The sequence below is a fragment of the Taeniopygia guttata genome, chromosome 1 (genome assembly GCF_048771995.1).
Source record: "Taeniopygia guttata chromosome 1, bTaeGut7.mat, whole genome shotgun sequence".
NCBI classification, from domain to species: domain Eukaryota; kingdom Metazoa; phylum Chordata; class Aves; order Passeriformes; family Estrildidae; genus Taeniopygia; species Taeniopygia guttata.
In genome coordinates, this window is record NC_133024.1 from 70,360,845 (window position 1) to 70,386,607 (window position 25,763).

The 25,763-nt window shown below is 42.9% G+C and overlaps 2 protein-coding genes across 7 annotated transcripts; one reads left to right on the forward strand and one right to left on the reverse strand.

Annotated features, from left to right (window-relative positions):
* Positions 1-2,953: 2,953 nt before the first annotated feature.
* EEF1AKMT1 (EEF1A lysine methyltransferase 1) lies at positions 2,954-12,835 on the forward strand. Of its 4 annotated transcripts, none has more exons than XM_030275549.4 (6): positions 3,014-3,040; positions 4,032-4,146; positions 7,052-7,201; positions 8,092-8,174; positions 8,824-9,104; positions 10,286-12,835. In XM_030275549.4, the coding sequence occupies exons 3-6, from the start codon at positions 7,055-7,057 to the stop codon at positions 10,411-10,413; spliced, it is 639 nt and encodes a 212-aa protein (XP_030131409.4). In that variant the 5' UTR covers positions 3,014-3,040; positions 4,032-4,146; positions 7,052-7,054; the 3' UTR covers positions 10,414-12,835. The 4 variants fall into 4 exon arrangements, with proteins under 4 accessions (XP_030131422.4, XP_030131409.4, XP_030131405.4 ...); XM_030275545.4 differs by lacking the exon at positions 3,014-3,040 and adding an exon at positions 3,286-3,677; XM_030275562.4 differs by lacking the exon at positions 4,032-4,146 and having other exon boundaries at positions 2,954-3,040.
* Positions 12,836-15,238: 2,403 nt separating this feature from the next.
* Positions 15,239-25,756, reverse strand: IL17D (interleukin 17D). Of its 3 annotated transcripts, XR_012056673.1 has the most exons (5): positions 25,046-25,756; positions 24,663-24,964; positions 16,601-16,921; positions 15,706-15,768; positions 15,239-15,572 (listed from the first exon to the last, which is right to left on the reverse strand). XR_012056673.1 is itself a non-coding variant. In XM_030275536.4 (3 exons), the coding sequence occupies exons 1-3, from the start codon at positions 25,754-25,756 to the stop codon at positions 16,606-16,608; spliced, it is 1,329 nt and encodes a 442-aa protein (XP_030131396.4). In that variant the 3' UTR covers positions 15,239-16,605. The 3 variants fall into 3 exon arrangements, 1 of the variants encoding a protein (XP_030131396.4); XR_003961004.4 differs by having other exon boundaries at positions 15,706-16,921; XM_030275536.4 differs by having other exon boundaries at positions 15,239-16,921.
* Positions 25,757-25,763: the final 7 nt, after the last annotated feature.

Sequence of the window (25,763 nt, forward strand, 5' to 3'; positions counted from 1 at the left end):
GTAGGGGGAACAGCTTGGGAGTGAAAGTAAACGTGCAGCGAGCTGTGCTTACAGAGAGGAGGGGTTGCAGGTTGTTTCCTAAGTAAAATATTTTCACTTTGCTGTTTTCCATAATCACAAGTAGGATTATGTTATTAATTAGAAATAATCCACGTATGGTTGTAAAGCATTGCATGCTTCGCTGCCTTCCAAATCAACATGCAGTTGGTTTGCCAGCTCTAAACATGTTGAGGGCGTTTTTTAGTGTGTTCTTTTTTAAGTTAATAGAAGTTTTTTAGACTTAATGGCAACAGGAAGGATTCTACAATTAGAATTTAATAATCTATTTTCATATTAATTAAACCTAATTATACTTTTCCACACGGCTATGGCTTGTGCTACAGTGAGAACAAAACTAGAATTTCATTAGTAGAGAAAAAATACAGCAGAGTAAAAATAAAAACTCAAATCCTAAAACACAAATGCCTTGTGAGTAACAAGTTGCTATTGCATTCCAGGATAGAACTGTGTTTTTAAACACTGTTTCAGATCTAGCAAATACATTAGGGAAGAGGCAATGATCTATATCATCAGGTTTGTCTCAAGGACACTGGTATCACTGCTGTGTGACATGGGTCTGTCAGTGAAAGGACAGAGGAGATTAATTGAAAATATCTGTCTGCAAAAAATATTAGGGAACAATAAAACCCAATTACTAATAAGAAATTTCTTTCAGGGTGCACTTTACAGGTATTCCTGCATTTGTGATTCATTTGTCCTTGCATCCTAAAGAATTTGCAGCCAGAGATAACCTGTTTTTTCCCTTCCTACAGGGTCACTTGAGCTCCTTTGGAGCTTTGCTTCTAGAACTGTCTTGTAACAGGATTCAAGCAAGGGCTGTGTTTGCTGCCAAGTAGTATCTGATATCATAACCTAAATAATGTCACCCTGTCAGCCCACCCCCAAGCCCCCACACAGCCATGTGCCCTTATGTGATCTGTCTAACCTTTCTGGTGAGGAGGCATTGCTTGCCAAGGGGCAGTCTGCTGCTCTGGGAAACCTGGACTGAAAGCATGTGTCATCCCAGTCTCATTTCTGCTTTCATTATCAGCCCTGTGCAGAATGTCTTTAATGTAAAATACCTTACAAACATGCATGAAATAGGGAAATTACTGAAGTGTCACTTCACTGTAGTACCTAAACCACATTTCTTGCTGCACTCAGTTATGCTATATAGGTATCAATATAAAGACAATTGTCACTTTCCACAATGCAGGGAAAAGGGGTTTGTTTGTTTTAAATTACAGCAGTGGTGGTAGCATGGATATATATGGATGCCCTCCATATGTGACAGTCTTCTGTGCTGGGATGAAGACTTTTTTTGGCAAGAACTTTCAAAGACGAAGTGGGTAATGCACTGAATGCCAGATCCAGACTGCAAAGAAGTCTTTTAAACCAAAGGAAAATGCCCACAGTTCTCTACTGTCACAAAAAGCTTTGTTTCCACATGAGAGGTTAAGGAAAGGAAAAATCGGCTTATCCCCATATCCTATGGTGACAAGAAAATTTGATTCTCTGCTGTTTATGTATGCTGTGATGCAAAAATATTTTATCATTAATTTAGTCATTCTGTCTTCCAAAGCAATAGTTCTGCTCTGTTCATTAATGCCCAGTGCTGAGCCCATGACTTTCTGTTCAGCCACACTGAAATGTGGCAGATGAAGACTGAGCAGGTTGTAGGTAAAACAGTAGTTTCTTACTCGGCTCAATGCTGATACAACTTCTTGCTCTGGAGAACATGAGGGAAGTCTGCTGTTGGGTTAAATAATCTGATAGGCAACCTCCTATGAGTTGGATTCTTGGAGAGTTATTGAGTGACAGACAATACTATGCTCGTGACTTTTACAAACATCAGACTTTATAAAGAAAGAATGGAGAAAAATGGGTGAGCTTTTTGGGGCAGTGAGATCATGAGAGGTGCCAGAAAAGCATGTTGTGTCTACACGAGAAACAGGGAAATGAGATGTTTTTATGACCAAAGGGAAAGATACAGTGAATTAAAATTTTCCCCTCTGGTTTAGTGAGACCCCACCTGGAATACTGCTTCCAGCTCTGGGGTCCCCAGCACAAGGACATTGCCCTGTTGGAGCAAGTCCCAGGGAGGGACACCAGGATGATAAGAGACGGGGAATACTTCTCACACGAGGGAACGTTAAGAGAATTTTGATTGTTTGGCCTGGAAAAGAGAAGGATTTGTGGTGACATGTGGTCTTCCTACAAAAGTGAGCCTACAAAAACGACTGAGAAACTTTTTACATGGGTATATAATGACAGGACAAGGGGAAAATGACTTCAAACTGAAAGCAAGTATGTTTAGATGAGATATTAGAAAGAAATTCTTTCCTCTGACAGTGGTGAGGCACTGGAATAAGTTGCTCAGACAAGGTGTGTATCAACCCTGAAAGCGTTCAAAGCCAGGTTGGATGGGGCTTGAAGCAACCTGGGATAGCGGAAAGTGTTCCTGCCAATGGCAGTGGGGTTGAAACTAGATGGTCTTTAAGGTCCCTTGCAACCTAAACCATTATATGATTTTATTGAGTTAAAGAAGGAAGGTATTTTAAAACTTGCTATATTTTGAAAGAATCTAAGAATCAGCTCGACTTTTATTTGTATGCAAGAGAGCGAACTTGTTCCAGCCTGCTAATGCTGAACAGAAATGGAAAGCCTGGACAGGAGAGCCAGATGTAGAAAACCAGTTTGGGGAGCTGGGCTGCGGTGCCAGGCAGAAGCTGGCGGCTCCTGAGCACTTGCCATCTGACTCGAGGGATGTCAGTGCAGTGCGAGTCAGACAGGCCGGGTGCCCGGGGCTGTCAGGGCCCGCAGCCCGGCTGCCGTACCCCTCACATCCCGGCACAGACGCCATTCCCGGCGCGCTCGGGGCGGGGCCGGCAGCTCCGCGGGCCCAGCCGCCTCCAGCAGGGGGCGCGCGGCCCCGGCCGGGGCGGTGCGCGGGGGCGGGGCCTGGGGCGAGCCGCGCACGCGCGGAGGCGGCCGGCGGGCGGTGAGTGCGCGAGCGGCGCGCGCGGGGCGGGAGCGCGGCCTGGGACCGCCGTGAGGGCGGCGGCGCTGCTGCCCGGGGGCGGCGGGGCCGGGGCGGCGCGGAGCCCCCTCACCGCCCCGGCATCGCCCCTTCACCGCCCCGGCATCGCCCCCTCGCCGCCCCCTCACCGCTCCGGCATCGCCCCCTCACCGCCCCGGCATCGCCCCGGCATCGCCCCCTCACCGCCCCGGCACCGGCCCGTCACCGCCCCGGCACCGGCCGGCCACAATGCGCCCCGCGGGCGATGGCGGCCGAGGCGCGGCCGGGCTGTCTGGGGTCACGCCAGCCCCCCCGGGGGTTCTGTGTGGCTGCAGGGTGCCCTGGAAGCGGTACACGGGGGAGGGGACAGCAGGAAAGGGCCCTCTCCGGGAGCCGGCAGTGTTCCTCTCCACGTGTAGGAGGGACCGGCGATCCCGAGCCCTGCCTGTGTCTCCGTGGGATACATCGTAGTTTCCTTTTGCTTGAAGTAGCCACCAGGCCTCCTGACTTTACTTTGTTAATCCAGTGCAGTTTCTGTGTATTTGGTAATCCTCTGGGAGCTTCTCTTCAATGAACTTTCTGTGTGACTTTGACACATTGTGAAATTCCGGCTTTTGAGGTATTAGGGCACAAGTCCAGACATTTAGTAGCTTTCCAGTCTATTAGATCAGGACTTCTCTACCTTCAGGCAGGTGGTTGCAGCCTCTTCCAGGTGATTTTCATTACGGTTGCACACAACTGGCCAGCTTTTCTCGGTGTGTGCTATAAACACTGTGGATGATGAGCTGCTTGTCTCAAAGACTGACTTGGGCAGCTTGGAAAAAACACAGACAACTAGATTTAACTCCATTTCATGCTCTGTCTTTTGATCAAGGTTACTCTTAGAATAAGATCTTTTCTGAAGTTGCACGTGTGCTTTTTATATTCTTGGTAAAAGATCTAAAGGGCTAACACTGTCCTTCCTCCTTCCCAGTGGTGAGCAGCATGGCTTTCCAGATGTACTTCTATTCCATGGCCTTTTAGCAGTCTTCCCTGATGTTTTCTTATCACCTGTTCTCCACGTGATCATAACTACAGGTGAAATAAAGGTACTGGGGACCAAAGGCTCTTGATTTTCCCATAGTGTTTCTTTTGAGTATGTTTTCCTCTGTCTTAGAATTTGACTATATAAAAAAAGACTTTTCATACATGACTGCCAGAACCTATTGTTAAATACATGCAACATTCTTGTGTGAACAAGGCCTTGGAGACTCCTGTGGTGCTCTTATCTCTCTTAATTTATTTTTTGTTTTCTTTGGAGAGCTTTCACTCTGTAGTGATGACATTTGCCTGACCAGTGCCTCAGCTAATAAGAGACAGCTTGAGCTCTGGACAGGGGAAGGGACTAAAGAGTCTGCAGGGCCATCCACCCCTTCATCCTACGTGCTGCACTGCAGCTCACATGGTGTATTTCGCTGCTTCATTTTTCCTGTTTTATGGGTAGACCAGTATCATTCAAATTTGCCGTTTTTCCTTATGAACACAGCCCTGCCTGTTCCTGTTCCTTTATCTGAGGGAGCTTACCTCCTTTTCTAGTGTTTTCCTTTAGGAGGACTGTGACTTCACAGTGAGTGTTACATTTCTAAGCCATACGCGGTGTTCTTGAGCTGTTCTTGGATATCTGATTTCCCCCTGTGTGGTGTTCAGAGAGCATCTGTGTGAGGACAGAGCATGGTCTGCCTGTGGAGGGACCCCAGGCCTGGGGCAAGCAGGGATTGGTCAGCTGGAGCCTCAGGGACCTTGGGAATTAAGATTGTAAAGATGCCCTAAAGTGTCAGAGGCACTGTGAGCTTCTGTGCTTCTTCCCATCCTCCTGTAGAATTTTCAGGGTTCCTTCTGGACTTGAGAGCAGTGAATTTTCTGAAGGGATAATGAAGGTATTTCAAACAGTAGGACTGTCTCCCTTGAAGGAATTTACAAGTCTTGTACACATAAACTCACTTTAAGGGTTTTCTGATGTAGTTCTTAAGCACGAGAATGTCTTCATGTTAATAACCTGAGTCAGTATATTCGTTCAGAAAAATATATTGAATTTTGGAGTAATTTGTAATAGCTGTACATAATATTTCTACCATATGTTCTGAGTTACCTCGCCTCGCAAAACCTCACAGTTAATTACTTCTTGGTTCCTAAGGCTTTAATTTACAAACCAAAAGGAAAAGTATAAAAAAATCAACTAAAAATTATTAATAAATAAAAGATCTCTATGGCTTTTTTATCTTCTGAAAACAATGGTAAATTCTTCAGCAGCAACTTTATCTATGAGGGTTTTGATTCATAGGCATGGATTTAGACTTTGCAAATGCCAGTATGGGCTCACTGAACAGAAAATTTTAAAAATCTCAACTTTTGACTTAAAAACTGAAGCTTTCCACCTTTTTCAGTTTCTTAGTCAAAGCATGGTTGTGTTATTGCTTAGGGGGTAACAGCAGACCAGATTACTATATGTATCATTCAGTTAATAAAAAAAATGCTATGACTTAAGGAGTGATTGTAAATTTCTACCTGTCCTAACAATAATTAATTGTTGTATAGGGCCTAAAGTAGGTCGTAGTATTGTGTATTGTTAGAGCACTGTGGCTAGAAATTGTGTTATCTGTCTGGATGTACAGTCATTTCTATAATAAGTACTTTAAATAATATGTGATTTAATAATGTAAATATTGCCAAAGCATTTGTGTTTTGTTCAAGGAAAAATTAGGGGGAAAAAATGATTTTGGTTTTACTAGGTAGCTGGACTCCGCAATTCTCTTGTGTGAGTCTTTGGGCTGTGAACAATTCTCTGTTTGGCCAACCTGGCCTGAGAAGCCAGCAAGCCAGTAAATTATACTCTGGAAAAGCCAGGTTTTGCAGATAAGAGCTTTCCCTAGGTGTATACTATGTCAGAGGAATGGCAGAGTTATCTCCCAGTGCCAGGGTAAGGTACCATTTTTCCAGCAAACAGGAGGAAGTTGTTTTAGGAAACTTCATCTTGAAAGGGTGGAAGGGGAGGAGACTGCCAGTTCTGGTGCTCTCCTTGTAAATCAGGGAATGAGGAGAAGAAAACCATGAGCAGCTCCACTTGAAATGACTCAAAATGTTCACTCACCATTCAGGTGGCCAGTGGCTCTCGGTGACTTCTGCACAATGCAGGCGTATCCCTGTCCCCAGGCTCTGTTAAAGGCATTGCTCGTGTGCTGGTTCTTAGGCTGGATGCAGGGAAAATGGGTTTCTTGAGAGAAGAATCTTTCTCAGTTTTCTCCAGTTCTTTTCACTGGCTGAGTCCTTTCCAGCACCTCTGTTCCATGAGGTGACGCTGGTCTCTGGGAGAGGCTGCTGTGCTGCCTGGGGTCAGAGGGCTCAGAGGTGCTGCCTGGCAGAACCCACTTCAGGAGCTTTCTGAAAATGGCTGTACTTTTCCACTGGTACATACCATGTCTTTTTGGAGCTTCTTGACTGCTTTTTTTTTTTTTTTTTTTTTTTTTCCTTGTAGATTTGTGGCATTTAGAGGAATCTTTTTATGTCATGGAAGTTAAAACCAGGTGATGCTGAGCTAGAATGCTAGTTTACTTCATTTGGAGTCAAAATTGTGTGGCTTTTGAACATGGGAGGGAATGACCAATAGCTATCATTCTTTCCAGGAAGGAAGGGAATAATTTCTATAGGATTATCCAGATCCACAGGAAACCGAGAGCTGTAATGCCCTGTAAGAACACAAGCCAAATCCATGTTGTACAGAAAGGGAACAGTGTTGCTGCTCTTCCTGAATTCTCTATGGAGACTTGTTTCCAATTGGCCTCTCACTGATTTAAGAGTGCTTAAGTAGAGGGTGTAAGTTTTCTTTTGTTAGGAGGTTTTCCTAGTTAGCTGCATTCTTGGTGGAAGTTGATTTACATCACAAGATTATGTTGTTTTAAAAAAATATTCACCATTGAAAAGGGTTAATTGATTTCTTTTTTCTTTTTGACATCTAAGAAAATGGACGATGATGATGACATTCCCCAGCTTTCATCCCATACGTTGGCTGCCCTCCAGGAGTTCTATTTGGAACAGCAGCAGAGAGAGGGCATGAAGACCTCCCAAGGGTTTAATCAATATTCCATTGGCTCAATAGAAGAAAACTGGGTAAGAAACTATAAATTTCAGTGAATGAAGCACAGATAGAGGACTAGTCCAGACCAAGTTGCTTTGGTGTCTGGATAATGAAATGAAATTAAAGAGGGGAGCACTCAAGATGTTCTTATTAATGGATGGCAACACTGTAGGGAGATTTGCTTTAGTATTAAATCTATATATAGTTGTTTGCTCCACATGCGCATGGGCGGTGCAGACTGAAAGTACACGGAGAGGGAATAAAGTTGCTAACAGAAAGCTGCTTCTGGAAATTTTAACTCCAGTCTGGCATGTAATAGTAGTAAAGACTCTTCCCTGAGTCTGAGACAAACATAGTGTAACAAGAGCAAGTGATCTTTCCTTTTACATCTGTTTTTGTGTGTGTGTGTGTTCTATTTCTTTATTTTTGTGGATGACTGTTTTGGTGCTTGTTTTTATTTGTGACAAATTGAGTTTTGATTTGTCTCTGGGTTGTGGTTTTTTGGTCTTCCTTTTTCTGATCCGTTCTGATTTATCTTTCTTATCCTTTTCCTTCTTCCCATACTGTCACTTTTCAAGGTCCTTTTTCCTCATCTGCTGAAGGAACTCAATTTAAGAGCACATAAATAATGTGCATCTGCATATTAGTTCTGAAATACTTTGTTGGTGGTTTGGATTTCTTGGTTTTCCTGATACTGCAGTTCATGCTTTGGAAACAGAGTGTAAGGTACCTGCTGCATATCACTAAATTACAGAAGTAGGAAGACTGTCGGGAAAACATTCACCTTTCCAGCTTTACAGGTTGTGAACTGAGAAATTGCTATGGATTGTAGTTTTCTTCAGTTATGACTCACCACACATAACTCTGCATAGCATAGCCAGGAGATTTGATGTTCTTTGTAATTGTGCATTTTCTTTCTCAGCAACTGAGCCAGTTTTGGTACAGTGATGAAACTGCATCATGCCTGGCTAAAGAAGCAGTTCTGGCAGCTGGAAAAGGCGGCAGGTAGGTTTTAATAATTGTGTTATAGATTTAACATGTCTCCTCTGCAAATATTTTGTTTTTGCTATGTAGACAAGAACATGCAGTTTAATTCATTACTCGTTGTACTTCAGTTTTGTTCAACTGAGATACTGCAGAACTACTTTGATGTTATTTAGTTAATATTTTATACTGATCTTCCTGTTTATCATTTCACTGAATGTTGTAGGCTGTGCCTTGTAAAAGTTTACTGGTAATCTTTTTAATTTTTTGATAAATACAAAGTGCTTCAGAGCACATTATTGACTTGTAATTATTTTCTTAGTTTTTATATTATGTTTCTGTAGAACAGATGGAAAAAACTTGGTTTTCTTCCTACTCCTATAAACAGTAATTTTTAATTTTTTGAGTGTACTTCCTTTTCTGAAACAAGACTTTCTGTGTAGTTAAGCTTAAGATCTTTATGTAGCATGGGGTTCAACAGGTAATGACTTTCATACTTAAGACTTTGTTACTAAAGTAATTAATTGTTAGAATGGAGGAAGAATACTTTACATTTTTGGGCCTTATGTTTAAAATGTTTTCCCAAAGCCTCTCTGAGGACTGCTGTAGAGTTTAGTTGCTGTTGTTTGCCTTTTAAAATTACAATTTTAAGTTATTGTGTTTTTTTCAGGATAGCATGCATTAGTGCACCGAGTGTGTACCAGAAACTGAAAGAACAGGATGGTGAGGATTTTTCCGTGTGTATACTGGAGTATGACAGAAGGTTTTCTGTGTACGGAGAAGAGTTTATCTTCTACGATTACAACCACCCTTTGGACTTACCTGAAAATCTCCTGCCACACAGTTTTGACATTGTAATAGCAGATCCACCCTATCTGTCTGAGGAATGCCTTCAAAAGACTGCAGAGACCATCAAATACCTAACAAAAGGAAAGATTCTGCTTTGCACAGGTATAACCAACAAAAATATTAGGTCCCCTTAAGTAGCTTTTTTCTCTCTTTCTAATGACAAACTTACATAAGACAAATCCTAACTCAATAATGCTGAATCATCATCAATTTAAGGAGGAATCCTAAGCTTTTTACTTGAGTACTTGAGTTCAACCTTTCTTTTAAACAGAATTGGGTGTTAATAGTTCAAGTCAGTCCCTTTTTCCTATGGCATTATGAATTTTACTAAATTTTGAGGAATTATAAGATCATCCAGCAAAATTCCAGAAATATAATTTTTCTTGTAGAAGGGCCACTCTCTATAATGGCAATGATTGAAATCTGGGAATGGCAAACATAGGTGCAAGTTATTGCTTATGTTTTGGGCACTGAAATACAGCAGGAGGAATTGAAAAGCAGTGATAAAAGTAGAAATGAGATAACTAGATATCTGTACTTGTGGGTCCTTCTTTAGGAAAGTGCACGTGCTGTTTTGAGAAGTGATGTGTGTCTACCCAAGTCATGGCTTTTCTTAACCTGTTTTATTATTACTGTATTGTTATCTGAAGATATCCAGGAAACCTTTCCAAAAAGTGAAGGTCAAAACCCCTCTGTATGTACAATTAGGGAGAAGGCAACCAAGCAGGCAAAATGAAGAAAAATTAAAATAATGTGGCCATAGAAAGCCTGCTCCTTGGTTTAAGTGCACATGGCAGTCAGACACGAGGGTGGTTCTCAGAATTTTTTCCCTGGAATCGATAGGTGGTCCTTCAGTTTACTGCTCAAAGCAGTGATTGCTCAGTGTGTAGCTGCAAATATCACCCCGTGGTTTATGTAAGTGAAAGAGTAGATGTAATCTGTTTGCATTTCCCACGGCTCCCTACCATTTAACTTCCTTGGAATGTAGCAAGAAGACTGAGTTCAAATTTGTTTTCTGTAAAAAGGGCACTGATACCCTCTACTTATTTTTATGAATTTTCTTGGACATTAATTTCTTTGGAATGTCTTCCATTCTTCTAGATTTACTTCAAGTTTCCCAGTAGGTTCTGTTATTAAGGAAGGCTGAGAGTGTAGTTACTTTAAGCTTGCCTTCCTTAAAAAAAAAAAAAACAGGCTATGTATGCATTTGGGAGGAGCTATTTAAAAAGTTCAAACATTCTGTTACTGTTTCTTTAATTTAATACAAATTATTTTTGCTGCAGGTGCAGTCATGGAGGAAGAGGCAGCAAAGCACCTTGGTGTGAAGATGTGCAAGTTTATTCCAAAACACTCACGAAATTTAGCCAATGAATTTCGATGCTATGTGAACTATGCTTCTGGACTGGACTGATTCTCTTAAGATCATCTACCAATCCACAACTTTTTCAGTCAGGTTTTTTTCTGTTAACTGTCAGTTATGCCACATTTCTCAGGGCTGAAATAGTGGGCTCTGAGTACTGTTTTCTGGGATAGCTGGAATCAACATGGTGTGATAGCCTCTCTCTTAAATGAGTAAGCATTTACAGTTACTGTGTTTCATATTAGGTAAAGGCAGACCAAGCAATGCAGGTGCTGGATAATGGGAACTTCTTTGTTAGAGTTTCATTTTAACTGGTAGCTTTTACCATTTGAGGACACGTCGGTGACCTCTTTGAAGTGATTTTAGCTTATAACAACACATAGGTGTTTGCCTTGCAGGCATCAGAATCATCATTGCCAAAGTACTTGATACTTCCGTAGTAATGTGTCCCAAACATGTCCCTTAAATCTTGAATCATAATGGCTCTGATTAAATATAATGCCTGCTTTTTAATAATTTCAATATCAAACTAAAGAGGATCTACAGGTATGTCAAGTTGCAAGAATGGTTATGGGCTTTTTTCCAGTTGCCTGGTTTTATCTTTTTGTCCTGTTCCACAGACAGCTGCAGAGCAGTAGAATAGAAGCATCTTAAAAATCATTGAATGTTATAAGGCCACTGGGGCATAACATATTGATAAACACCCACTGTTTCAAACAGAAACATGTTAGATTTTATATTCAAGGTTTGGACTATATTTCATGCTGATTGATCATACATTGGAAAAGCTTTGTTTTGCATAAGTAGAGATTTTTGATAACTGGGAATTTTAAAGCCAGTTTTGACAAACCTTTTCACTACACTACTGTAGTATTTTTGGGTGGAAATTAGTTCATAAATTTCAAGGCACTCAACACTTTTATAATCTCTAAAAACGCTCTACAAAACACAAGCACTTGTCTTTGTATGTCATGCTGTGTAGAGGCTAACAGAAATGCTGCATCTACAAAACAAATCATGTAAAATCAAGTACTAAATTTATTTTGTGGTGGGAATAAGCCTAATTAAGCTTGTGAGATAAGACTTTTTATAAGGTAGTGATAATACTCATGTTTCTGATGTTTAGATGCAGATTTTCCATCTGGTGGAGTAAACATCAGAGCAGGAATAATACAGATGGATTATAATCCTCTCTCAGTGCTCAGAGAATGCTGTTGTCTGAGCTGAGCACAGCAGTGGATCATAAATACCCACCCAAGCCACTGTAGCTCTCCTTCCCATTTTCCAAGAGATCTGATTGCTTCCTAAGGCTTTTCCCACCTCACATTTTATACCTGCTGCTTTCTCCCTGCCTCTAGTGTTCCTGGGTTCTGTGGGAACAGTTTTCTTCCTCTTTCACACGCCTTGGTTTCTGTCAGGCTGGTCACCAGTGTTGTTAAAACAAGGCACGTGCAGCAGAGGAAGCGCTCACAGGGAGAACAGGCACTGGCCTCTCCTTTCTGCTGTGTGAGCCCAGGCCCATACAGTCTTGCCTTTCCAACCAGATGCCATCCTTGCTGCTGAGCCAGAATTCCCCTGAAAATGACTGTCCACAGGTGAAATTCACCTGGGCTTAGTTGTTTTTTGGGAGGCTACACCATCACTTTCATGTGGCCCGTTTGAAAATAAAGCAAAACAGAATGGTAACTGCGTAGCTCTTGGCACTAATCTGTACTTTAAACTGGTTTATTACCTCAATGTCTTGCACACCAAGCAGATGGAGTCAATGAAGTAACTCATGAAACTTTGTTTTTAGCTACACAGAGGCTTCAAGTGGGACAGGTAGGATTGCCAGAAGGGATGATACTATTCCCCTGCCACCCACCTAAATTAGAATGTGCTGTTCAAATCGAAGCCTCACCTATTTTGCTGCTTTGTTCGCTTCATCTTGGTTAATGTGTATTATTGGGCTCTCCATAGCAGAGTTAAAAGTCAACTTTGCTAACTTCATCAGAGATATTTCTTAAAAAGATAAAAGTGCACCATTCAGTTGTACCAAGAAGTTCACTTCCAAGAAAATCACTGCTGCTTCTCACAGGTAGGTCAGACTTCTTTGAAAAGGGGCACTGTGAAGATGCATAGTTACTGAACTGAGGGTACATGAAAATCTGTGCAGTTGCACTTTGAACAGAGCAGCCCATTGTCCACCAGCTTCCCTCTTAAAAGCCTGGGGAGTGCAGGCAGCTGCCCAAGCAGCTTGACTAGTGGCATTTACAGCCTTCATCAGTTGATGAGAGGTAAACTATTTTTGTCATACTTGATTGCAAGGCATTAGCTGTTTCTGAAAAGGGTACAAGTCACAAAAATCCATAGTGAATTTGTGTTTTGTGCCAGTGTACTAACTTTAAGAAATAGTATGTGGTGGCAAAACCTTCTTTTCTTCTGTAACAGGACTGTGAATAAAAATGTCAGTGTCAAGTAGTGACTGACTGTACCAGGGGTGTCTCATGGATGGACTTTGTGTTGGAACAGACTGTGGTGAAGTTTTAGCACCATGCATTTCCAGTGGCATTTGTGACTGCAGAGTCAGATGTGCTACAGCCTCTTTAACTACCCCAGTCCAGGCAGTAATGGCTGTTCCCTCGTCCCAGCGGGATTAATGGGTGTTTATACTTTCTGAGCACATCGCAGCCTTTTTGTCTTTTCCTCCTGCTGCTTTCACGTTCCCCTATGCAGTTCCAGGTTCATGTGTAACTGTAAATCTTCACCTACTCAGACACACACCTTCATGTGATGACTGGTAAGTAAACCCAAACTAGCATCTCAGGCTTTCCTCAGCCTTCCTGCATGACAGGAATTTTCCACACTACCTTAAGCGATACTACAGACAAGAAAATAATCTCATTACCAAAGATATTGTTCTGTGTTTTGTGGCTCCTAATGTATTCCAGGGACAACCTTGTCGAAGGAAAATATTTTCCTGGCTCAACAAAAAATTTTCTCAAATCAGCTGCAGCTGCCAGATAGTTCTAGCTTTGAATTGTTTGCATTTATTTGGCCTGGAGTTGGTTCAGTGAGGCATTTCATGTCTTCCTTCTGTCAACAGTTTGTGGAGCCTTAAAGCAACTCCAATGAACACTCCCTCCCCCATGCAAATTAAAGGCAAGGCTGTGGCAGCTGTAACCAGAGGGCTGGAAGCTGGAAAATGTCACACCACATTTGAAGTGAAACTGATATAAATCCATGATGGGTTGACCTCATTAAAAAAAAACAATTCCAAACAAATGCAAACTACATTTAACACTCAACCTTTCCCACATGAGTAATGTGAAGAAAGGATACATGGAAGGATATATTGAAGGCCAGCAAGTGTTTGTGTAGCTAATAGCTCTTGATGTTAAGTATTAACAAACAGTTGCTCACTAACAAAATATCAAACAGTTGCTCGTGCTAAAACATAAACAGCTTTTAAGAGACACCTAATTGGAAAGCTGGATCAGGAAGCAAATTGGCTCAGCTAAAATGTCTGTCACAGAGGAAAAGGAGGATTAAGAAGGGAAAATGAGCTTCTGAATAAAATAATGTAAAGATGCCTGAACCATGGGAAGCTTTCTGCACTTGTTGCAGTGTGACGAGAAGGAGGTCACCAATACACGCGATCTATTAATCCATGGAGATTTTGCAGTTCTCAAGTACTTTCAGTCATCCAATTTCTGAAACTTTCTATAAACTAAAGCATCTATTTTTCTGGAGTGGAGAAAATTCTTATGTTCCATTTACCTGCTTTTAGGCTTGCACATCACAGGAATTCCCTGAACATGCTCTAGTTACTTGAAAACCTAAAAATTACTCCATAATTTGTGTCTGGAGGACAAGAGAGTTGCAGTAAAAAAAATGAGATTTTCTTTTCTCCACATGATGCAATAACTCCATGTGCTTTAATAACAAATTTGTTGCAGACAAATTTGTATAACAAAAGTGTATGGGCAGACAATGAGTTCTGCTGGAGGGCAGTGTTTGGCTAAACTTAGCTGGTAACCCTCTGGGTATCTACTAAATGTTAAGTGCTGCATGGTTGAACATTTTGCTGTTGTTGTTTGGGGTCATTTTATTGCCTGATAGGGTGAAGACTTTGCTTTCTATGCTGTGCAGTCTGAAGGTTCAGATTCACACTGCCGTAAGTGTACATGTGGAGGAAAACCTCACAATCTAATGATGAAACTGGAAGGGATCAGGCTACTGAAATATTCCCTAGTGCAGTGTTTCTCCAGTTCTGTGGGTCAGCCTCCCTTTTGAGCCCCTCTGATTACCATTTCCCTCTGCTCAGAGGGTGAGAAGTTCCTCCACATTAGGAGGAAGGAAAAGAGGTTGTAACTGCTGCAAGTATTTACATTCTCTGGGGAAAAGGTAACTACCTAAAATTGCTGGCAGCAGCCAGGCAATTAGCTCTTCTCTGCTAGCATAAACATTTTATGACCATCTCTGGACACCTTTGAGAATCCCCGTGAGATAGAAGCATCACAACTGGAGGAAACACAGATCTAAAGGAGAATTGAGGAAAAGCATTGGCACAAAAAACACAGCTACAAACTTCAATCTGACATTGTGATGGGAATCTTGATTAATTTCTGGAGTTCTTAAAGTTATTTTAGGCTTTGTAAGAGGTTTCACAGATTGCACTGTAAAAATACTGTTATGCTAGACTGAGTCAGAGAGAGCACTATCAATAATTAGGCACCAAGACATGGAGTTGTCATATGACTTTCATTATGTCTTCAACTAGCTAATTGTGATTAGCTCAGTCTTTCCATTCTTCATGCAACAACACTCCAAGGAAGAGTTGTTTATGTAGAGAGGGTCTTTCTCTGCTATGAATTAAAGCAAATTTAGAGATTCATGATTTAGCAAATACATTGCTGCATATGATGTTTATTCTGTAAAGATATTGCAGTCATGATCTTTCATCTGTAAAAGAGATTCTCAGCTGTGCATTCAGAGGTTTATCTGTTTTGGCGAGTGTGACCCTCTGAGGAATTACGTTTGTGCGAGGCCTGCCTGGTCTTTCCTGATTCTCATTCACTAGGCTGAGTCAACTTCAGTCTCTTGTTCTGGAAATGCAAGTTTTTGTGTATGCAGGGTTTCTGGTGAGGGCCTGCCATCAAGTTCCATGAGCATTAGGCTGCACAGATGGAAGGCTGCCCAGTCAGCTTTTGCAGGTGAACATCTGTTACCTGTAGCATAAGGAGAAATGAGTAACAGTAATTGCAAAAATCAGTTGGATTTAACAAGTTTGGATTGGCTGGGACTCAACTCAAAGACCTCTTGTAGGATCTGGAAGTTAAGACCTAAGACCTGCTTACTCACCTGCAGCGCACCTGAGGTTAAGCTGATCCTTGGTAATTTCTTTTTAATGGGGAATCTCTTCTCCTAAAATGAGAAAGATTTTGGCCTTTCAGCTGCATGGAACACAGTTTTACCACAAGGAAGTTAAGCAGCCAGTGATAGATGAAATTGAATACAGAATTCTTGGGACCCAAACTGTATTTTTCCTAATTGATATTTTCTGTGTAATTAGACATAGTCCACATCAAGAAAGTCTGCTGCATTTTTACAATATTCTAGTATGTTTTTTCTCAACACCTTTGTAACCTTAGCAATTTGGCAAGTTTAAAAATAGCAAGCACACAGACTTGCTTCATGAATAACTCCAACTCAGCAAAGGTTTCCTTTCTGTAGTGTATAAATTAGCCAAAGAGGTAACAGCTCAGAGGCAAAGCTTGGAGTTTATGAAGTATAAAGGGACACTCTCCCAGCCTGAGAAATTGTCCTTTTAACTGCTGATTTGTCATATGTACAGCAGCTGAGTGATTTTTATATAAGGGTACTTAAAAGTAGAATATAAGAGATTCCTTAAAAATATCTACAACCAGTAGCCTGCTATAGTAATAGCTACCATGTCTTACAGTTGCATCATCTTCTAAAATTTACTGTGATAAGCAAAGATAAAATGTTCTGCTCTAAGGAAAAAAAATAGGCTACTTTGGAGTTTGCAATAATGAACTAAACAAGTTTACATGAGTGAAAGAAATAGAATTAATTGCCATCTCTAATGAACTGAGTAACTGGACTTTCCATCTTAGATCTGAAATAAATGCAAGCAGAAAAAGAGAGTGACTGAGTGTGTTTGCTGCGGTGTTGCAGTTTCCTGAGGTGGTGAGATGATGATGTGAGGCCAGTACTGAAACATGACTTTTAATACATTCTTCATTCCGATGAGGGCTTGTTCTGGCCCACCAGCAGCTTCACTTCTTGCTTATCTATGCTGGAATTGGCGCTCTCTGCCTCCTTTTCCTGCTCGGGGACGCAGGTGCAGCCCACGGGGATGGTGATGTAGTCCTCGGTGTAGACGTAGCGGCCCCCGGCACAGGCGGGCGTGCGGCGCAGGATGACGGTGGGCATGAACACCGGGGTGCTGCGGAAGTGCAAGCTCTCCTCGCCAAAGATCCCCATCAGGCAGCCTTTGCACAGGCAGTAGGCTTCGGGAATGTACTTGGGGTACCTCGTGGGATCATAGGAAATTCTAGAGAGAAGCAAATAAAGATTCTTTAGTACCTCTCAAACCAGGTATATTCATCTGGAATTATATAAACGTATATATTATTATAATTATTGTATCATTATAATAATTATATCATGGTTTTGTTGTCTTCACCAGGAAAAATAGCTGTAGCCGATGCTGTCTGGCTTCTAATTTGTAAAGTGTAAAGAAAAAAAGTAACAGGTTACAGAATTGATTAGGTCCTACAGTGCACATGGAAATATGAAGTGTCTGGCTTTCTGAATTGTGAGGTTCAAGGGTTTAAACAGAATGAGTTTTGCATTTTGGACTGAATAAGTAAACAGAGCATTAAAAAGGACGCTTGGGCATTTCTAAACTTTTTATCTGCCTTGAGTTCTTCAAAAACAGGTACAAATCCTCATTAACTTTATTATTGTTAAAGCCATAACATGATGTTTTAAAATTTAGTAATTTTAATAGAATCGAATTGCACTATTATTTCTACAATAGGTTTTTCTCCCTAGTATATTTGGGGTCATAAATGGGACTTGCCCTTGAAAGCAGAACTCTGTATTGCTTTTCTAATTAATGTCTACTGTATCTTCCTCTAAGAGCAACATTTTCGTGCTCACACTGAGATAAACTGCAACTTCCTGGGATGAGGTATCTACAGCTTCTCTGGGCAACTTGTGCCAGTGTCTTGCCACCCTCACTGAATTCTTCCCAGTATCTGATCTAAACCTGCTGTCTTCCAGTTTGAAGACATTATCCCTTGTCCTATCACTCCAAACACTTATGAAGAGTCCTCCAGCTCTCTTTTAGGCCCCCTTGAAATACTGGAAGGTTCAGCCTGTCTTTATAGGAGAGGTTCTCCCAACCCTTTGAGTGTTTTCATGGCCTTCTCTGGACTCACTCTAACAGGTCAATGCCCCTCTTGTGTTGTGATCCCAGAGCTGGATGCAGTCCTCCAGGTGGGATCTCTTAATAGATCTCAATGTCATCTTACATCTTAATAGATTTAAAGCAATTTCTAAGTTGTGTTTCCCAGGGTTGGCAGCACTTCCTTGGGTATCAAAGTGTTCACCTTTTATCTCTTCAGTCTGTCTGTGAGACAAGAAGAGGTTTCAGGTTTGGAAGAGGCAGAACCCTACATCTGCCTCAAGCTGTGACTGCAGTCACTGCTAGTCAACAAAATCTCTCCTTGTGAGAACAGGCAGCCTGGCTCTCCCTCTCACACCCACCCCTGGGTTGGCACGGATGTTCTTCTGGTCACAGGATTGATCAAGGAACTCATTCAGCTAAGGGATAACTCCATCAGAAGCTGAGGTTTGGTCTGTCAGCTGTCTTGCCACACATGTACACAGAGCTCTGCACCAACCAGCCAGAGTGAATGAGCAGCTTAGGCACGGACAGAAGGGAGCTGCCCTTTCCAGAAGAATCATCAGTTTATCTAGTTAAAGGAAATCTGGAATCATAGCTTTTGCTAAATTCAAACTTGATTATCCTGTCATCAAGGAAAATAGACTTTTAAATATATATATAATTTAATTATATATATATATATATATATATATATAAAATTTAAAGAATTTGTTTTCCTCACAAAAAATCTGACCAGACATCTGTGATGTTGCAGATATTTTTTGCAGTGCTCTTCTATCCCATTTATACTTGCTTACTTTCCCCAGGAAATACCTTTATGTTACAGGATCTCACACCAGTGTGCAATAAAATGTCTGGTAGCCAGCAGAAGGGAAGAAAGGAGAACGCAGGCCTTTCTACTGTTATACATTCCCATTTCAAACTCAAGTGTGAGTAATTTCAGTGATGGATTGTTAAACACACCATGTGTCAAGTTATTGGCATTTCCTCTTACTGTATTATCTCTAGCACCTGGTATATGATGTTACTGGAAAGCATGAACATGCTCCGCATGCAAACATGAGAGGTTTCACTGATAACAGGAGAATACTGTCACTGGAATAATGGTTTACAACCACCTTTCTCCTCCAAATTCCCATGTGGAAAAAGTCAAGTATTAATGGGGTGGGTTTTTTGAACGATGGTGTGGTTGTAGCATGGTTTTCTACTTTCCAAGGGGAAAATCTCTTATATTACTGAGTTCGATGTTAATACATCATTTGAGAACTGGAAGGAATCAGAGAGAATCCAAACTTAATGATGGATTCAAAATATAAATGTGGGTTTGCATCCAGACCAGAACTTCAAGGCTGAAGCCTCTAAGTAATGCCTCCTGAAATTAATACCTGAACTCAAATATCACTAAAACTTGGAGTCATATACAAGGTTCTGCATCTTCAGCTCAAACCTGTTCAGGAAAGCCATATAAATAAAACCTTATTTGTGTCTTTCTAGGCAACCCAGACCTGCTTGTGACAGAGCCACTAAGAAACACCAACCACTACAAGTCGTGTTTTAACATCTTCTCCTAGAGAAGACTTTAATTTTTTAAATCAGATTAACTAACCAGGAAAAAATGCATGCTTCATGTTCCTGGTACATCTTTCCTTACACCCAAGAGATGGACAGAGCTGGGAAGAGTGGTGGAGAACCAGAGAAGTGCAACTTTCCCCTGGTACTCAAGCGTCCCCTGCAGCCTTGTGTCACTTGCTGTGGCCACTGCTGCAAACCAGGCAGCCCAGACACTTTGGTGAGGATTGCCTGTGTCCTGTGAACTCAGGTCACCGCTGTGGACAGCCAAGTCTGCCTCGCCAGCCCTGCTGGTTCACAGTGACAGGAGCAGTGAGCTGTGCTGGGCTGCTCTGTTCCCATCTGCTGGAACAAGAAGCAGGTTTGTGCTGAACTGCTAATGAAGTGTGACTCGGCTGCTTTCCTTATGACCCTATGAGTGCTTTGAGAGCTCCCAGTGAAAAACAAACTTCCTGCCATTTACATACTGAGCCTGGAAACTCTAGAGAAAACTTTGTGTCAGAAGTAAAACACTTGCAGAGTCTTAATCTGCCTTCTCCTGTACTAGTAATTTTATAAGTAGTATTTTTAATAATATTGTCACTTCATAATTTCCAAGCTTCTGATTCCACAGGGTCAGATTCTGTGCTGGGTCAGGGAGCCGACTCTTCAGAAAATCAGTGTTAGCATTGGGCTTACAGCTGGATGTTATCAAAAGTCTAATAAGCAGATCATCACCCCCTCCCTTCTCACTCTGAAATACTTACAGGATTAAGAGCTAACAGCTTTTTCCCCCCCTTGCCAAGACATTTATTTCCCTATAGCAGGTGTTCTTTTGTTCATGTTATGCTTTATTTTATATACAGGCAGCAACATAGGTATTACTACTATGGGTAGCACAGTGCTTGCACAGAAATAGCCCAGCACTAACTGATTTTCTGAAGAGTTGTACAAATGTGCTCAACTTAAAAGGATGGCAGCTCTGCATCCCCTTGTATTCTTTCCCTTGGCTTCATCTTTGGACATGCACACAATGCCACATGGTAATCTTAAAACCTGGAAAATGCCTTGGATAAGCTTCTAGAAAATCATTGGAGTTTGAACACAATCATACAGGAGGGCTTTCCTTCAAATTATTATTTGAAGGAAAGCCCTCCTGTATGACTGTGTTCAAACACACTGCAGACAAGCTTGGCTTTTACCAGTGAAAAATGACTTGCCTGTATTACTTGTATTAAGAATTTATGTAAATGAGCACTAAACCAAGGATGCTTATAAACTGAAACTGATTTTTGAAAAACATTAAAAACAAGCTGGGCAATGTTTGAGAGAGGGACTGGCTAACGTGGCTAACATCATCAGAGCAACACTGACAATAAAAGTTAAATCTTCTAAATTAACTATTAGTAGATGCAGGATTAGGCCCCAGAGGCAGAAACAAAAGCCACAGGATTTGGAAATTCAGAAACCTGAATGACTTCTTGAATATACATACAGAAGTTTTGCTAAACTCAAGTAGAAGTGTGTTTGCAAACTAGTTATGATTATTATTGTAGCCTTAAGACATCAAAAAATAAAACATTGAGCTAGTTAAAACATATAAAACAGCACACTGAATGGAATCACAAATCAGCACTACCTGTAAAAGTGTTGCTGACTTCAGCAGGATCAGATTTTTCAACGTTTGCTCTGAGCTTTATGATCAGACCCCCACAAATGTTTAGGCAGACATTTAAAATGAATCCTTTTTACAATGGTTCTTGTCCATGAGCAACTTTTCTGTGCATCTCTGGAGCTGTGCTTGCCCTGCTAATGATTCACCATGATTGGTGAATGGCTTCTGTAATGTTAACACGAGCACCCATCCTGTGCCATCAGTAGAATCTGCAGGTCCACCCATATAATTAATTCTTGGCAAGCAACTCTGAACCACAGCAGTAGCCAAGTGCGACTTGTACTTGCCAGAATGTCCTTGTACAAGCAGGGTTTCTGGATTTCATTGACTGTCCATGTAATAGTGATAAAAACAACAAGCAACCCTAGATAGATGTTGCAAGCTGGCACACAGTCAGCCTGATGAATTCAAGCAAGGATGATTTCATGGCAGAATTTCTTCTGCTGGCTCTATTTAAAAAAAAAAGCTGAGTAATTTGTAGCCCAACTTCCTGAACTGCCGAGCAAATCCAGCATGCTCAACTGACTTCAGGGAACTCTGCCGTCTCTTTATAGCTCTGCAGAGCAAAGAGTGATTCACATGATTAAACTCTGTGCCCTGAGTTATATACTGATCTCCTGTGGCCACCAGGATGGAATATCAGTATCAGACACATGAAAAACTATTTTCCCCCTAACTTTTGCCTTAAATACCACTGGTTGGTTGCTGCTAGCAGCAGGGCTTGGAACCAGATGGATCTGAGGTGCAATCCATGTACAACTCCCGTATCTCTGGTTTGCAGGAAACCAAAAGTGATGTAAGTCTTGATTATTGTATAGCAAAATTAAAAGACCGAGTAATGGAAAATAAACAGTAAGCACAGAACAAAGACAAGCAAAGAAGCCACACAAGGATTATCTGAGATTTGACCCAGTCAAACCTAATTCTTCCACACTTAAACAGAATGATAGGCTTGGCATACACATGATGCAGTAGAGTCAACATTATACACAGTTCTCTAAGTAATATATTTGATGCTTTCTTATAAATGCTGATATGAAAAAAATCCAGTTGACTTGGACCGAACAGTCATGTGAACAGAAGAATTACAAGCAGCAGCATTAAACAGCTGGGAGCAGGTGCCTGGGGAGATATTCAGGGGAAGGTAAGTAGAGCCAGACTTAATATCTTTATTATTAATGACCTGGAATAGGGAGTATAAACAGTATGTTAATGAAATCTGCAGATGGTAACAATGGGAAATGCTGCAACGCCAATGAAGACAGAGAAACAGCATGAGGTATCTCAGGCATTAAAATGCATGTCAAAAAGAAAAAAGAGCCTTTATGCACAGAGCAGAAATGAATGGCACTGTAAGTATTTAGGTGCAGAAAGAAGCCAGAGAGCAGGATGTCTGTGAGACGCTGGAACGGGACAGGCACCTTGATGCAAATGTCAAGTAGTAAAATTCAGCCTTTGAGCAGTGTCCTATCAGGGCATACAAGAGGGGTTTGCCTACAGTGAATTTATTTATGAGCATTCACCAACTTTTGTGATTCAGAAGGCAGCTCAGGAGATAGCAATGAATCTGTGAAAGGGAGCAATTTATGAGGGAAAAGAATTAAATGCAGGTAGGCTTGTCGGGAAAGTACTGTACAGAAGAGCCGTGTGCAGCTTTTCAGATTAACACTCCAGCCATGGAGAAGAAATTGTTGGGATAAGTGAAATTGGTTAACCATTGACAAAGCATAATGGGACATTACTTGTGGTCTTTAATGGAGAGTTGTGTGTCCCTCTCAAAGATATGGAGTAACTGTAATAGGATTAAGGAGCTTCCAGGGTACCCTGTTGAAGACAACAGAACAAAACAAATTTTCACATCTAGCTTCAAAATCTATGAGATAGCAGGTGGTAATAGCTAATTAGCAATCTTATATTTTACACTTTAATTACACATCTTGAGATGTCTATTGCTGTCTCATTGCACAGTAATGATACAGTAAAAATACAGTCACAAAAAAAGCTGTAAATGAGGTCTCTTAACTAGACAGATTCTCAGGCCTCTTTATCCTAAAGAAACATTTTTCCTCTGAATATTTTAGATTTTGCTTTTAATGGTGTAATACGTCTTCCCCACTATCTTTTACAATTCCTAGCTTGGAGATGTCATCAGGTTACTTGTATGTGAATGGTTAGTGGTCTGTCTGAAAACACTTTGATGAAAAGTACAGTGGATTTACTTTTGTAAGCCAAGCCCCAAAAAGCAGCTGGTACTGTTAGAAAGTCAGTCTATACAGAGCTCCAACTGAAAATAAATACCTGTCCAACGAGATGTAAGGATGAAGGCACTATTTTCAAACCAGAGGAACAATTTTCTGATAGCACTAGTCTTTTGCAAAACCACTGTTAAGAAATACCTGAGCCCAATGGTAGGTGTTTCGCTCATGGTATTTGCTTTGTGCACTCTTAGGTAGCTTAAAAATCCTCAGTCTTCTTAGAGAAAATGTATTCCTAAAAATACTTTGCTTATGAAAGGCTTACTGAGCAAATAAACCATCTTTCTCTCAGTAGGATTACTTCTTACACTAAAAGCGAGCAAAACCCAGGCCATAAAATAAATATTTATTGGAGAGCCTAACAAGGAGATAACTGTTTGCTGAATACACAGGAACTGCATCAAAGTATATACCAGGGATAATGTATAAAAAGTAGCAAGAAAGTCAGTTCCTTTTAAGTTTGCACGTTTTAGCTTCCTGTTGTTTGCAGTCCTTTATAGAAAGCTGTAAACAGAACTCGGTCTTATTCAAACCATCAGAAGACTTCATAATCTTCTGAGAATGTGATCACACACTGGGTTTAGTGTACTACATCAGTGGTTTCCAAGCTTTTCCAGAGCTTCCTATGGAAGTGCAGGCCCTTTTTTCGTGTATTAACCAGCTTCACAACAAATCTACTTTACTTAGTTGTTTTTATGTGCCCTAAAAATAGTCTGTCAGACTCAGTTTCCACCTCAGGGGAAGGAGGTTTGCAAAGCACAGGCTGAAAACACAGGTGTAGAATATTGCTGTATTCATTCTTTGCCTACGCCCCTACAGCAAAGGGGACGTCCAGCCCTTGGGATAGTTTGGTAGGTGAAGATACAGCTCTGTTGGTGGGTGACCGGAACACAGACTTGTACCCTGATGTATTTTAGAAACAGCGGCGTGTCTGGAGTCACATTTTGGGGAAAGCATCTGAGCCCCTCTGTGGCTGCTGCAGAGTCAAGAGGTGCTTCTTTGGTGGTGGTCCTTTTCTGATTGTCACATATGACAATTTGCCCCAGTGACTTTTTGAGGGTGGTCTGTGCTCCCGCGTGGGTGTGGATGTGGGTGTGAGCTCCATCTCACGGGTTGCTCCACCTCATTCATTTCTCTTTTTGCCCGCTAGACATATTCCTCACACAAGCTGTTTTTACATAATTACCTATATCGCCTACTTAGACTGTGTTTTAGCACTTTTCCTGACTGCTGCCCGGTGCCGCGGCCGCCCCTCGCCCCCCGAGCTGCCCCGGGCACGGCGCGGCGGAGCCGGCGGAGCTCGGCGCTGCCGGTCCCGCATGGAGACGCCGCCTCGGCTCCCTTCAGCCCGCCGAGCCCCCTGCGGCGGCCGCACCTCCCTTCCCCCGGCGCCCGGAGTCACCTGTATGCCCAGGGCGATGCGCTGCGCAGGTTGACGGGGAGCCGGACCCTCTTGTCCGCGGGCGGCCGCGCCCCGGCGGGGCAGCTGGCGTTGTGCTGGCGGCCCGGCGGCTCGGGCTGCAGGGTGTGGTGGAAGGCGCTGAGCATGCCCGCCGCCAGCCGCCCGTACAGCTGCTCCAGCAGCTCCTCGGGCCGCTCGCCGCAGCTCCGGGTCCGCGCCGGCCGCTGCTTGGGCGCCCTGGCGGCCTCCGGGCGCAGCGGGAGCAGCGCCGCGCAGAGCAGCGCCGCCAGCGCCGCCCGCACCTGCAACGACGCCGCCGTCAGCGGGGATGGGGACACCGGGGACACCGCGCCCGCCACCGCCCGCGCCCCGCAGCCCCTTACCCTGCCTCGCTGCATGGCGCCCGGGCTGCTTCTCCTCCAGGGAGCCGGGGAGAGCGGCGGGCTGCGGCGCCGCGCCGTGCCACTGGCTCTCCCGGCGGAGGAGCTGTTGGAAAAGTGCCCCGCGCCTCTCTGCATCTCCCCTGGCCTCGCCTGCCAGGAACATGTTCGGCGGCGCTCACGGCGGCGGCGAGCGCTCGGCGCCGGGCGCGGGCCGGTCCCGCATCCCTGCGCTGCCCGCGGCCCCGGGGACACCCCGTGGGCACAGGCGGGCACGGACGGATCCAGGCCCCGGCCCCGCCGCGGCCGCCGGCCCGGCGCTCCCCGCAAGCCCGGGGTGCCGTCGGGAGTCCCGCTCTCCCTTCCACCGCACCGGCGGCACGGGCAGGAGCCGGGCTGTCCCCAGCCCCGCCGGGACACTCGGCACCCAGTGGCACCCTCTGGCCCAGAGCTCGAGACTGAGGCAGAGCGAGGGCGATTTGGCCCAGTCGGAGCCAAAGTGTCAAGGCTGCTGTGAAAAATGTGGGGATTGACACCTGGGGAAGGGACTGCTCTAGCCCGGACTCTCCCAGTCACTTTAGGGCAATCGGCACTGTCCCTCAGAGGAATCTGGGATTTCCGACTTGCCCGATTCCAGGAAGCGCCTCTGGCACGTTTCTCCATCCCAGCTGTGTCCTTTCTCCAGCAGGCACCGAGGTGGTTGATGTCCAGCATGAAGACT